The sequence below is a fragment of the Protopterus annectens genome, chromosome 17.part0 (assembly GCF_019279795.1).
Source record: "Protopterus annectens isolate FY-2018-M chromosome 17.part0, PAN1.0, whole genome shotgun sequence".
NCBI lineage: Eukaryota > Metazoa > Chordata > Ceratodontiformes > Protopteridae > Protopterus > Protopterus annectens.
This window is the reverse complement of record NC_056751.1, coordinates 121,828,979-121,844,443: the sequence shown is the minus strand read 5'-3', so window position 1 is coordinate 121,844,443 and position 15,465 is coordinate 121,828,979. Positions and strand designations below refer to the sequence as shown.

Here is a 15,465-nt window from a genome sequence, read left to right as displayed (position 1 = left end):
CATCCATTGAGTGTTTTTAGTTGGACACAATTGCAAAGTTTCAGTTTGGAGATAAATATGTTTTATCAAATTTGCTTGGATTTCTTACTAGATTATAATGACTTTTTTTTCTAAACAGTATGTGGCATAGCTAAGATCCTGGCCACTCAGGGTATCTGGTAGAATTCCTTCTTTTGTTATATTTATGGAGTATGTGGCTAGTATCCAGTCAAGAATGGATTATTGTACCTTGTGTGTGGGGGGTTCTAAATTAGTTCATAGGAGCTACAAGGCAACTGAGCCTCAAGGCCATTTCCATCTTGCTAGTACCCATCCTTAGGCCTTGCCTCTCATATAAGGGGTATATTTGTGAACAACAGTTGCCCAGCTCCTTTTAAAATGCAGACAGTGTGTCATGCTGCTTAATTTGGAAATTGAGTTTGTTCCATAGAAGGGTTATGTACTGTGTGACAAATGTGTCCCTTCTCCTAATCTTGTTCATTTGTAGGAGTAGGGGTAGATCTCTGGCCCTGGTGTTAGCTGGAAGCTTTGATTGTAAGGTACTAGTGTTTTTGGACTGCTGGATCCCTTATAACCATTAAACAGGATCCCCTAAGGAGTCTGTAAGAAACCGACTGAAGAGTGAAGTCCCCAGCGTAGCATAGATTTTGTAGGCCCCTGATCTTTTTAGTTACAAACCTCTGAGGTGTTTCCAGTTGTTTGATTTGTGTAATAAGGTACATCACAAAGGAGTAATTGTACTGAATGAAGGGAGGTCAAAGCAGAATTCAAGGAGGTGAGAACTTATTTTGATCTGGAAGAAATATGTTTTGCTATGAGCTGCACAAGGTAAAAGAATTTCTTAACCACCATTGCAGGATGATGCTTAAATGTCTGAAAGCTGTCTGTGTGCCCAGGTGTCTCACAACCTTTCAGGTTTGAAGTGGTGAGTTATGTATGCTGTAGTAAGGAACTAGGAGCTGCTTATCAAAAGCTCCAAAGTTCCACTTTTTGGCATTGAGCTTGAACCCATTTTTAGTACACCTTCTATTGACAAGTGTAAGCTTGTGCTGGAGTACATGATTGTCAGAGAAGTACTTGACAATGACACTCTATTTCAGTCGTATGAGAATTTTGTTAAGAAACCATTCCCATTTGATAGGTGGAGCTCTTGATTAGCAGATTCCAAACAGCAGAGATCCAAGCACAGATCCCTGTGGAACTGTACCGGTCACCCTCATACTCTGAGTATGCTACTCACACTCTTAATGTGAAGATCCTGTCTCTTAAACCAGTTGACTATCCACATGACCACATGCAAATCAGTTTGGAGTGCCTTCAAAGTGTTTATTATATTTGCTTGTAGTATGTTTTTTTTTCTTCAGGTTGGAATACCATTACTGCTTTTCTTTTGAAATTTATTAATTTGTCTTTCTCTATGGACACTGTTCCTGAAAGTATTGAAAACGGCCAACGTTATGCATCTAAGCATAGTCTTACTCTGTAGCCAGACTCCCACAGATTTTCCACACTGCTTTCACCTCAGACAAAAACCCTTGAGAAAACTATAGCTGGTCAGTTAAAAGGGAACATTGAGCTGATGGCTTGCGAGCAGACTGACACTGTGACTTTGGAAGAAAAGCAATGTTACACTACTTAGTGAGTGTGCATACATATTTACAAGTGCAGTTTTTGTAGACCTTACTATAGCATTTGACTCCATAAACCATTCTGTATTGATAGTTGAGCAGTCTTGCAACGGTTTGTCCTGAGCTCTGCCCTTAACCTGGCACTCAGTCAGTCTTTCCTTTCATTCACCAATTGCATAGAGTCATTCTCAGCCTTTTAGTACAAGTTCAGAGTGCTTTCAAGGCTTGTATGTGGTCCCATTTTGCTCTTAGTTTGCATCAGTCCTCTCTCTGTGACATTAAAAATATCAGCTGACAGGATAATCTTGCTGCAAAGGCTTAGTATGGGGATGGAGCCAGCAAATCTAGGAAGGGTGATGATCAAGAGATAGAGACTGCCTTCTGGGTGCTAGATTCTATGGGCAAGTCTTACAGTGGACTCACTGCTCAATGGTCTGTTATTTCAACCCGTGCATTTCCCCATGTGTCTCACCAGGATATGCAGACATGTTTAGTAGTGGTTGGACTGTGCCCAGCTTCCCTGGTTTGCCCTTTCATTCTATCACCTCCTCAGGCCACAGTGACTATGGACACTGCCCTACTGTGGTGTGGGGACATTTCTAGGGAAAAGACAGTCCAAGGTACATGGACCTTCTCTGAAACCAGTCTTCACATTAATATCCTGGAGATGAAGACTGTCATCCTTGCAAGCCTGCCAGGACTCCCTCCTCAAGGGTGTGATTTTGATTCAGGCAGACATGTCAGTGGTGTGGTACATCCACAGATTGGGGGGGGGCACTGGTACCCATTATGCTGAGAAGCTATGAGAGTTTGGAGGTGGGCGATGTCTTCCCAATGTTTTCTGGTGACAATGTACATCCTGGGGGAAAAACAGTGGTTTAGTGGGCAAGCTCAGCAGGTCCATTCTTCTGGCTCATGAGTGGTCTTTCAATCAACTGTGGCTGCACAGATTTTCAGCCTCTGGAGCCAGCTATGCTGTAGTCTGTTTGCAGCCCTGTCCATCCCAAAGTACAACAGCTACTTCACCTTGATTCCCATGGAGGAAGAGTCACTGAGGGACACTTTGGTCCACACTTGGCTTCCAGGTCTCCTATATGCTTATCTGCCCACACCCTTCATAACAACATTTCTTCAGAAAGCCATGTGATGTAAACCAAAGGTGATTCCCATTGCTTCATTTTAGCATCTGTAGAAATGGTCCCCCTTTCTCTGGCCTCACTTGATTGATATACCTTTCTTGGGTGCTGGAACCTCTTCCAGACCTCATTTCTCACCAGTCTGACAAGCCTTCCTCAGACATAGCTGCCGTGAAATTAACTGCATGGTTTTAATAGTTCCAGTTATCAGACAGTCTAGTCTTTTGTCTGTTGTTCTTCATATCCTAACACCCTGTTGTGAACTTTCAACAAGAAAAGTTTACGAAAGTTAATGGAAATGATTTTCTGTGTGGGCTTCAGCAAGGGCATAGACCCCTTTTCAACCCTACTTCCTTATATTTTGGATTTTCTAGCTGCTCTTTCCCAAGAAGGGGCTTAGTTATTGTACTTTTAAGGTTCAAATGGCTGTGATCTGAAATTTGCAAGTGGGAGAGAGATAGAGACTGCTGTTGGTTTCTTAAAATTATGTTTTTATGGAGTACTTTTCTTATCCATCCTCCTTTAAGAAGATCCCATTCCTCCTTGAGATTTTACTTTTTTACTCCATGCTGTGACCCCCCCCCCCATTTGAACCTGCTGTGATTGCAGAGTTGAAGTATCTTTCTTTTCTTGGAAAATGCTTTTTGTGGTGGCTGTTACTCTGCTCAAAGAATTTCAGAGTTTCAAGCCCTTCCCTGTAAGCTGACTTGTTTGATATTCGCAAGGACAAGGTTTCACTTCAAACCAATCGTATATCCCTTCTCATTGAGACCTCAGAATTTACATTGAACCAGACCATTAAGTTTCCAGTTTTCTTTCCGAACTTTTCCAACAAAGGAGAGTGCACTTTACATTTGTTGGATGTCCATTGCCAGTTGAGGGCTTACCTACATTACTGAAACCTTTAGGTAAACAGACCAGCTTGTTTCTTTCCTTTTATCCCAATAAGTTGGGAAATGGTGTTTCTAAGGTAACTCTTTCCACGAGGTTATCTGAGTGCATCTCCTTTGTGTACAAAGAAAAAGGGTCACCATTACCTTCCATTCGTAAATCTCATTCTACTAGAGTGGCTGCTACTTCCACAGCCTTCTTTCCAGAGTTCCTATGGATGATATCTGTGCTGCTACCTGGCCCATTGTGCACACCTTTGTATCCCATCACAAAGTGGATTTGCAGTCCAGGTCTGTGGCCTCATTCGGTTCTGTCATCCTCCAGAGTATTCTTCCATTAGATATCACAGTAGTGTGTAGGTAGATGGGGAAGGACTCTGTCCCATCAATTGAGGATAGATGGAAGAGACAACATCAGATGTGAAATTTATGTACTTGCTATAAAGCTGGATCTGTGTTATCTTCTTCCTTCATCCATTTCCTTGTCAAATTTTCACTGTTTTTGGACTCCTGACTGACTGCACTGGGCCGTCTTTATTACAGTTCTGGCTGTATTCCTTTGTCCATACTCGTATGTATATGTTTATTATTACCAAGGCATTTTGCTGTGCTTGGCAGTCATGCTTGGTCTGAGGTATTGAGATGGTGGAGGCCAATTATGGGTAGGGGAGGAGCCTGAACTTTGGATCCAAATGTGTAAATGCTGCTGCCATGCTTCCATCTGATTTGTATGGAATCAATAACCTATCAGTTGAAGAGGATATAGAATAAGGCAACTCTGGTCTAGAATTATGGGAAGTATATTACTTTTTTGTTTATATTCATAACCTTGCCAACTGTTCAGTTTTTGGAGGGATGCCCCTAACTTGCTTATAAAGTTTTGCTCCAACTCTTCTAAAATTGGAAATAATTTTAAGAAGTTTTAAGTTAATAGTGCCAGTATTTGAAAAATGTCCATGGTTTGGGTTTCTCCCCTGGTTATTTTTTTGCTTTGTCCATAACTCTAGAGCTATATTTGTAGTAGTTACAGGTGTTGTCAGTGTTTTGATTAATTTATTGGTGCTGTGTGCAGATTTCGTGTTTTGCAGCTTTGGAACCATAGCTTACTGTCATTCTGTCCAGTCACATGCAGTAGGTATGTTTACTGATTGAGCATCTGTAGAGGTTGTACATGCTAAATGCATGCAAATGGCAAAAGAATAATGAAAAGAGACGCACTTGAGTGCATTTTTGTATTATTTATAACTTGATTGGTTATTTTGTGTGCTTTCTTGTGCATTCTTTGTTCTTAGGTCCCAATAGGAGGTGAAGAGAGAATGATGACATTTCCACCACTGGTGCCGCAAGAGGTTACTCTAAAGGGGATTGGACCACTTGAGGCTGTTGCTGACATCAAATTGTCATCTCTTGGTAATTTCACTTTTTGTATGACTACAGCTTTCCTTTTCTTTTACTTTCATACCATATGCATTATTTTTCTCTGCCTACTGGAGCTGCTGTTTTAGGCCAGTACTGAGGGCTGTTCATTAGTTTTAATATTGTGGTTTCCTGTGGTGCTCCATGTAGCTTTTGAGGTAAGACAAATGGCTGGGCTTTTACAGCCTCTCACATTCAGAAGTTTTATCACGCTGCCTTTGCTAATGGGGGACTTCTGAGAGAGGATGGTATATAGTCCTTATTTTTTCAAGGCAGACATATTTGGCCATTTTTTTCTTATGCTAGTGTGTTCTGCTTAGCACATGAGACCATGCATATCTGTTTCTGTATCTGATTAAGCTAATTTGTTGAATTTCCCCAAGGCTCTAACCTCTGCTGTCCCATCATAGTTTGCTTGTTTACTGGATTACACCCCAGCCACTCTATACGGCAGAGGTGTACACAGGATATTTATCAATTTCTAACTGCATTCTGGTGATCTTGGATCATTCCTGATCTTAGTTCAGGAGTTGATGCCTGTTGGTGCCTTACAGTGTTGTTGGCTGAAGTGCTTGTTATGGTCCATCTAAATGTCTGACGCATCAGTTAGCTCCTGTACCTTTATCCAAGTTATTTTATAAATTTCATTTAAATGTTATAATTCAACTGTTTTTTTATATACTTTCAATGACACTTTTCATAAAGAAAATTAAACACTGAAATTACACTCAGAAATTACAACACACATTGTTCCCAAGTACTTGAGCCTTAAATCCATCTTCCCGGGAATTTGATTGAACTTTAAAGCTGTCATCTCCTGCACAGAAACCCCCATGTAGCACTCCTGGCCAGGCTGTACAGTTTATTTAACACCTGCACTTTAATTTTTACAAGTTCACTCATTGTCTGCACTGCATCTTCAGAGCACTTCTTTTTTGTGGGACAGATTTTAAATATTATTCTTACAAACTTAGAAAGTTGCTTTTCATTGGCATGTATTTTCTGAAGGATATGAAGTCTGAAACTCAAATGCATGTCAATATTTAGTTATTTCAGTTCACTTCACTCTTCACTGCTTTGCCAGAGAACCACAAACTTCATGAGGAACAGACCAAGAATATGAGGCTAGAATCTGGGCATTCTGAATAAATCTGGGCAGTTGAGAGGTATGCCACTGTCATAACTCCCATAGATGGACAGATTGTGTGAGAGAAGACCTGCAACAGTTAGACATGAATGTTGAAGAAGGCAGGAGAGTGATATTGAATCGAGAGATGATGATAGTTCCTCAACACTCCAAACTCATGTAGAAAATGTGGGAAAGGGGGGAGTTGATCTCTGAGGACTCCTTTCTGTTACTGTCTGCTAGAAGGAAGAGGTTCCTTTCCAGAAACTCTTTCCCCCCAACATGTCTCATCTCTCTAAAAAGTCTTTCCTCAGTTGAATCAAATAAACCTTTTTTTATGGAACATGATTTTACTTCATAAAGCTCAGTTTGAGTGGCTAGATCAGTGAAATGAATTTTCCAAAAACTGTAGTCTCTGGTTAGTACAGTATCAGGGAAGTGCAAAAGCCACTTGCAGATCAAAAGAAAACAATATGCAAATCCTTCAAAAAAATTTTGCAGTGGGACGGGCTGTCCAGCAACACCAAACAGAAGGTATTGATCCCAAATCAAGTCACTTAATTATTCCTGTCTGACATTACAATACCCATGGAATGAGATGGTATTCAAAATATTCCTTCTTCCCTGAGGTTGTGCTGTTTTGAAGTATGTGCAATTCAAATCAATGTGGCGGTACAAGAGGTGTTCTCCATTTGGAAAAAAATGTTTTGCAGTTATTGCTTGTGCTTAATTGGGTTTGCTTTTCCTTTTTGGAATGGTGATACTGTTAAAGTCTGCTACATTGAGTGTATTGTGTGATCATTTGGGAGTTGGTGACAGATGAATTGAGTTTCACTTAGAATCAAAAGGCATAAAGTAACAACATGTGAGCAGACTGGCCTTAGATTTCCTGCATTCTGTCAAACGCATCCTTTCAACAGCCCACATTTCTTCCATTGTTTCATCATCATCTTCTTCTTCTTTCGGCTTTTTCCCGGTTAGGGGTCGCCACAGCGGATCACCTGTCCTGTCATGATTGGCAGTGGAGTTTTACAGTGTTGAGTTGCCAGCCCGGCGCCCAACCTTCCACAGAAGGCACACACACACGCACTCACACCTAGGGCCAATTTAGAGTGTCCAATCCACCTACTGCATCATAGATATCTAAAATGTCCTGCCATACCTTGCCAGTCAGAAAATTTTTACTGTCACTGTTAGATGCTAGGTATGTTTATGTACAGATCTTTCCCAGTTCTGCTGCCGTAGAATGTTCTTTCAGCTCCCTGTCCAAACCCAGTCTTACATTCCCGACTATTTTCTGTGCAGCACCTTTTACAATCTGCTTAAAAGGTCAGCTTTCAGTCTTTACAGAAGTGCTTTTCAAGTTGACATAATTGTCATCCTCTCCTTCACCTTTCTTTTCCTGTCCACTGACATTTCTTTTGAAAACCTTTTGAAGTCGGGCAAACCTTAGTCTTTTGTAATGTTTCATCCCAGTCATATGCTCATTTATTGGCTGCACTGAAAACTTCCTGTCAGTTCATGAAAAAAAGTGCATATATACTCCCAGAATCTGTTCTTTCTCCCCAGTGCATTTCACCAAGCTAATTAATATACATTTATCTTGTACTGTCTGCAGATATACAGTCACTACTTCAGTCTGCCCACATCTTGATCAGCTGCACTGTAAAACTTCTGGTTGCTCACCTACATATCTTGTTCTGTGTTTCTTTCCATTTATCCTCTTTTTCTTTGGACTGGCACAGGTACATGAACCATATGAAGTAATTAGGGTGCCAGGTGCGGTTTTTATCCTGTTACCCTCCCAGGGAACCATACCCATCCTTTGCCTTTCCCATGGCTGACCCTCTGTATTTCTAGTCACATGCTAATAATTCCAGCCTGGTATGGATCATTCCTTCTCATGTCAGCACTTTCAAAAGCACTTCATTTCTTTCAGATGTCTTTTACATCTTGGATCTCCATTTCAGCCTTCTTGGCTTTGTAATTGAAGAACAGCATCTGTATCCTTCCCTGAATTATGACATTATCCTGAGTGTTCCTTAGATTCTTTAATTTGCCCACACTGAAACTGGAGAAGTATCTGCAGTTGCTAGTATTAGTGAATCCTTATCAGCAGACTTATTTTACTTTTCTCTTCCATCCACATGTTCCTGCAGTCCCCATTGATTATCTAAAAGTAACTGCTGTGATCTCCCAAAATCGTATGAACATAAGACAGATGGCACCACTGCCTTGTGGCTTTACATAGCTTAAATATATATTCTGTCTGTTACCAGATTCATTACACATTAGGGCTAGGGTTGTGTCCAAGTTCTATATCTGCTTTATCCAGTCTTCAGACTTTGTATAAATCCGCATGTAATCCTTGTGCATAGTTTCTAACTGAAAACTACATTCTTGCCATATGGAAAAAAAAGTCCTACATCATTCCCTTACGTAAAGGCTGTTACTTGACACATTTCTGAAGTTACAGACCCATATCTATTCTGTCACCTCTATCAGAAATAATTGAAAAATGCATTCACACCCAACTCACAGATCACCTTTGTAATAGCCTGTTATCCAACACTACACAATTTCTTCTCAACCAAAACATCAGTACTGTCCTCCCCAGCTTCTCCAGTACCATCAACCAGCTTAGAATTAAAGGCAAATTAGACTTTCATTTTCGTAGTCCTGTCCAAAACATTTGACAGTCTGATGTCAAAAATTCCTCACAGAACTATCCTCCCCTGGTCTAAGTCAGTCATTCTGTCCTGGTGTTATAGCTACCTAACAGACAGCAGGCTGTCAAACGACATCAGGAATTTTCGCCATTCTCCCCAGTCTCAGTGGGAGTCCCACAAGGCTCAGTACTGGGACCACTGCTATTTAATAACTTTACAAATAAGTTGATTACTACAACCAACCTTGCCATACAAGACACTGATGACTCACTCATCTTCTCCACACAGTCCTTTGCTAAACTCCAGGAAATAACCCAGCATTCTTCCGCAGTAATTGTATTCTGGCTAAACTACTCAGATCTACTCCTAAATCCCCTACTCCACCTTAGTAATACATGCTAACCGTGATCCTAACTTGTATCCACTACATAAGACAGTTCAGACACACACACACACACACAAAATTTGTCCCCTAACCCCTAAACACTGAGTCACTTGCACTTAATCTGTCCCCTTACCTAACCCGTACTCTTACTCTTACTCACACACACACACACACACACACACACTTGCATTCACTTGCGTGTACGCACAGACTCGCTCGCGCACAGACTTCGCTCACGCACACAGACTTCACTTGCCCGCGCACACACAGACTCGCGTGCACACACACACAGACTTGTGCGCCCGCAGACAGGCTCGTGCATGTGCACACACTCACTCTCACACACGCTACATGTCCAACTAGCGTATTTCACCGAAACATACATCTGACAAAACATCTGTATGCTAAACTGGATGTTCAACCAAAACACTGCACTTTCTCCTGTCGACCAGTCAGTTGGAACCCCTCTGAATACTTATTCCATCATGCATGCTAGGGCCCTTTTCCATTTCTTGTAGCTTTCCTCCACAAAACTGTCATTCATTGTCCACTTCTCATTCCTTAATTTCTTAATATTCTCTCTTACTTCCCAGTTATGAGTCACGGTTAACATTTCCGTCTTATTTTTAGATCATTTTTACACTGTCAATTTCTCCAGACTGTAATCTCACCTTCCCTTTAAGTGTCTCTAGAAAGCCTGCCACATTCCTGTACTGTTTTACCCTTCACACCTGTTCCCTGATGTCTTTAGTGGAACTCTTATATTGTGGTATTGTAATCCCCTTCATTGTCTTCTTTGCCTGCTTGTGTCAAGGCCCAGAGTATCATTGTTTCCAGTTTTGTACCGACTCCTATGCCCTTTGTACAAAGTGATGTATATCTTTCATTCCAAGTCTCGTATTATATCTTCCCTTTCCCAACACTGTCTTTTTATATTTAGACTTTACTAGTTCTTGTTGGTTTTCCATCACCTTCCATTTTCTTTTCTTCCTCATTGGTAGCTCTGCAGCCTGCATTATATTCAGTCCATCCCAGAGTATCACTGTATTCACTACCTCACTCTCCACTGTTTTCTTTGCTTCCAAAATGCAGCACTCCATTTTTAATTCTGTCATCTAACTGCTTCTTTCATTTGGTTCCTATCACTCTTCCTTTCAACATTAGGTTTGATCCATGAATGGAACTTATGATTAGCATATAATCATCTAATGTACCCCTAATAAGTAATAATTCAGTATAGCTTGACTTCTCCAATGTGACAAAATAATCTTCCTGTTCAATTCCTAACCCTGTAGCTGCATTCTGGGCTAATCCTGTGCATCCTCATTTACAGCTTTTCTTCCCCTTCTTACAGAGTGTAGTCTACCTCCCAGCCAGAGCCTATCTTGGATTTAAGTGGATATTTGTATTCACCCCTTCACAAAAATTACCATGCGTGTCACAAAATCCTCCAGTTTTTCCCAGAAACACTATTTCCCTAGTCACAAATCTAGACAGCAAGAGAAACTAAGACACTTGCACACTTTATTCCTCCATCTTTGAGATTCATATCTGTGCATCCATCATTTCAAGTATGTTAATGCCCTTTCCTGTGGACTTGTTAGCCTCTCCTATGCCAAAACGACTCTTTCCTGTCACTTGAATATGCTGGTATCACAAGAAGGTTTTAAACTCGTCCTAGAAATCCCCATATATTTCCTCTGTCTGATGTGTACCTCTCCTCTGAATACCAGGTTTCCTCATTCTCCTTTTAGGAGTCACTGCAGTTTACTCTGTTTGACTGGGAATATTCTTATTAATGTTGTTTACTATCAGCCTTATTTCATCTTTCTGTGCATTTCAGTTGTCATGTTCCTATTCAGTTTCCTGACCATCTAACTGTAGTCTTACCTTTATTTAACTTTTGCCACATTTCCCTTCCTTAACTTCCAAATTATCTTATTTATAGAACCTTTTCTCCATCTTCAGCTCTCACCCTATAGCATTTGCTTAGAAATAGCACTTCCCGCAGGCACTGCACTTTCCAACACTTCTGCATTGTACCTGCCTGTGGCTTTCAGTGCATGGAGAGAATATCAACATTTGCTACAGGGGAATATTGCTGACCTGAAATCTCATCAGCACAACGTACATGCCTCTTCACCCCCACACACACACACAACAAACTCACACCACTTGACGTCTGTATATGAATACCTCCACGATTCATCCTCCTCTTTCAACTCTGTCATATAATCATTTCCCCATCTATCCATAGCCATAAGTACTGTTTTATTAAACGTTAGTAATGATTTTGTGATGGTCTCTCCCTTTCTTACTTGTGTCCTTTAGCTGTTCCTTATTTCAGATCACCCTTTGGTTTTCTCCATCTCCTCATGTCTTCACCTACTTATTCTTTCTTCATCACCATCTCCAGCTAATTCAGCTGTTTATTATTCCAAAACTGTATTGTAGCTGCATACTGTATATCAGTTAAATATTTATGCGTTCTTCATATCATTTCTGAACATCTGTTTTGTACATCTTTAGGTTGACAGAAATGTTCAGTACCCATAGTCGTCCCCATGTAATTTTATTTCATTAGATTTAAGACTTCTAACATATTTTATAACATACCATAGTCAGCCCACTCTTCAGCCTTCAAACCTCCTGTTTTCTTTGTTGCAAATCTGCAGTATACAGTTTTCTATAATTAGCCATTATGATACTTGCATTGTCATTCAGCATCAGAGTAGCTTGAATTACTTCCCTTTCCTTTATTTCTCTGCGCGTACTCCAGTGTTACTGTTCTTTTCTCTAGTTTTAAGTTTCAGACTCCATGTCCATCTTTTTCATTTCACATAAAGTCAACTAAAGTTTCAGTTGTGTTGAAGTTTTCAAAAGCTGGTTAATGTAATAATCTAAAAAAAATAGAAAAATACTTCCTTATCCAAGCATGATTCACATTTTTGTAATTCTGCCTCCTCTAGTTCTCACTTTAAAAAGTGATTGTTTCTGTGTTTGCTTTACTGACATGTTCATTTTTAGGGGGTGAGGGCCCTGTGGCTAAATTTGCTCCCCTTGGGATGAGGGTCAGTCACCGAATGCTGCCATAATTTATAAGATGCATCTTAGTTTTCCCTTTACAGCCTTACATTTTCCCTGTGCATGCCATGCCCACAGGCTTCCAGTAGAGGTTATCCACTGGGCTAGTGCCAGTAGTACCATCTCCTTCCACAAGTGAGAACTCTCAAATGCCTTGTTCCCTGGCAGCAAAGCATCTCTGAGCCTTCTTCAACCTCTCCATTAGGATTCTGGCACAGAAATGTGCTCCTAGGCATACATGCCAAAATCTCCACTCTTAGAGAGGCAAGGAGGCTTTACTCTGCCCCCACCATTGGCTTCTCCATTGCCCAGGCCACTAATCAAACCTATGTTGCCTAAGTTATAGTCAGGGATTTATCTCTGTATACCACAGAGCTGGCTGCTTTACATGTATGCGTTAGTTCATTTACACTCAGATCTCCTAGTAATGATCTTCCTGTATTCACAGCACATCTTTTTTTTTTTTTCACTGTTATTTCACTTATTATTTTTCCTCATATTTTAAAAGGTCATTATGGACAGAAACTTGAAAAACGTACATTTTTTTTATCTTGTTTTGATGTTTTATACAGTACAGACCTTCCTACAGCACAAGGAGCAGATGTTCGTCGTGTTTCTCTGTTGCAGTCATCACATTTGGGTTATCCTGCCAGGGGTAGCCCTCATTCGGCCCGAATACTAGAGGCTTAGTATTTCTGTGTTGGTTGCTGTCACTCCAGGACTGACGTCAGGTCGTCAGTGGTATAAAATCAGGCAGCCAACGCCATTACATTAGTCTTTCTTGCCAAGGAGCCCGAAACAGAAGCAGTTTGCACGAGTGCCAGTCAGCCGCTACCTGAGTTTTTGTTTCTGAATTGAAGTTGAAGTCTTCTAGAGCCAAGTACTCCATTGGGGATCCTTTTTTCTTACTCTAACTGATGTCAGAAAAAGTTAACAATTGTCTCGCCTGTGGAAAGCAAATACCACACTGAGACTTCCATTCTTACTGCGTCACCTGTTTAGGCCCAGACCACGATGTCCTCCGCTGTCTCTCTTGTGCTTTGTTCAACACCAGAACTGTACATCATCGGGCCCTTATTGTAGCTAAGTATTTTCGCTCTCGGTTCTCTTATTCCGATATGGCTTCGGTAAGCCATCCGACTACCTAACTTCTGAAAAAACGTAAGGATAAAGACAGAGACAGACCGCACAGGTGCAAAACTGCCGCTGATGCTTCCGTTAAGCTGGTAGTCAGTTTTCCGGTACTCATTGAGGCCTTTCGCAGTCCCTGATGCCCACTTCTGTGGATTCGCAGGCTGCTGCCGAGACCCTTTCAGAGTCCGGTATGCCTGGAGACTGTACTTTGACTAAAGATCCTGCGGATGTCTCTACTTTGGATGGGTCTGGAGCCGCTGAGCAGGCACCGGCTTCCGAAGAAATGCTTCACACTACTGATACTCGACGCAGACAGACTGCTTCTTTCGCATCTTCAGCTCTTTCGAACAACCAAGTTTCTAAGGCCTAGGGTACGAACCACACCCACAAAAATGACGACCCAAGCCCAGGCACCTGCTTCCTTGCCTCAGTCCCAAATGCTTAAAATGGCAGAAGACCGTATAATGCTTATTAGGGGAAGCCAGGCTACCCTTTCCAAAAGAAAGAGACTTGTCCCCAGTAGTTTTATCTGAACAGGAGTCCGAAGACTGTGATGCATCTGAATATGAAGACATGCAACCTCTCTGCTTATGAGGATTCTGATGCAGAGGAATCCATCCCTTCAGGCTCTCCACCCGAGGACTTTTCCTTTGGGGAACCCTACATATTTTAAGGGAGCATTTCCAATGGGAATGTCAGGACTATCCTCCATCAAAAAAGAGACTCTGGGAATTCTTAGATCTACCACAGCGCAGACCTCTGGCCATTCCTCCTGTCCTGGATGTTGAGGATGATGTTTTTATGGAATCCAGTCTGACTCCTGACAACCTCCCTCCTGCTCCTAGGAAACCTGATGGGTATTATAGAGCCCTTGACCATCACAAATTTCTTTTCAAAAATCCTACCGCTGACCCCGAGGTCATCTCTCAAGGACCTAAAGGAATCAAGGCAACTTCAGCTAAGAATCTCACCCCCTCAAATAGGGATTCCTGAGCATTAGACATATGGGGTAAAAATGTGTACACCTCTTCTACTCTTGCTATTAGAGCATTAAATTTTCAGTTCCACATGCTGAAATATCAGCAACATACCATGGAACTCTTCAAACAAAAAATATCTACTTTTTCTGCTTGTGCAGAAAATAGAGTTACAAGAGTTAATGTGTTCTGCAAGTCAAGTAACTAAGCACACCTTACAATGTGGTTTTGATGTCCTAGAAGCATCTTTCAGGGCAGCAGTCATTGGTTCTGTCCTTTAGAAAGCATACTTGGCTTAAGGAACAGACCATGTCAAATCCAAATTATTGGACGCACCCTTGAACAAAGACAATTTATTTGGTACCAAGTCAGAAGAGGTCTTAAAAAAGATCAGTGAAAAAGCTAAATCTATGCAGACAGTTAAAGGCTTCTTACATGTCCAGCCACCGAGGTTCAGTTGGCATTGCCCCTCCAAGCACTGGTTCTTTCCTGCCCCTTCCAGGCCAGCTCAGCCCAGACCCAGGGAAAGCAGACCCACCAGACAACAGCCCCAGGGAATGCAGAGATTTAAGCCATGGAGTTCCTCCTCTTCAAAAACAGGGAGTGCAAAGCCACCCACTTATGGTAAGAACTAACCATGACTTTACACTTCCACCCCCTCCCTCTGCTCACCTCCTCATGCCCCTAGGAGGAAAACCCATGCAAGCAACTGGGCCACCATTACCAACGACCGCTGGGTCCTCAACATAGTGTCCCAGGGATACAAATTTTATTTTCACACTGTCAACCCCAAAAGGGTTCCTAGATCTTCCTCCAAACCAGTGGGCAGAGGCCAAAAAGCAAGTTCTTTCCCTGCTGTCCATGAGGGCAATAAAACATGTTCCTGCAGAACAGATAGGCCAAGGTTTCTACTCCAGACTCTTCTTGGTGCCCAGAAAAGAGGGCACATGACACCCCATCCTCTATCTATCCATTCTAAACACCTTTCTGGTGACACCAAAATTCAGAATGCTCACCCTC

The 15,465-nt window shown here is 41.6% G+C and overlaps 1 protein-coding gene across 1 annotated transcript in view; it reads left to right on the top strand.

The window, feature by feature from the left end:
* Nucleotides 1-15,465, top strand: part of NOA1 (nitric oxide associated 1) — a 405,642-nt gene that overhangs the window by 346,289 nt on the left and 43,888 nt on the right. Inside the window, exon 6 of the mRNA XM_044059454.1 lies at nucleotides 4,947-5,064. Coding sequence (XP_043915389.1) covers nucleotides 4,947-5,064 — 118 coding nt within the window. The remainder of the gene's footprint in view (nucleotides 1-4,946; nucleotides 5,065-15,465) is intronic.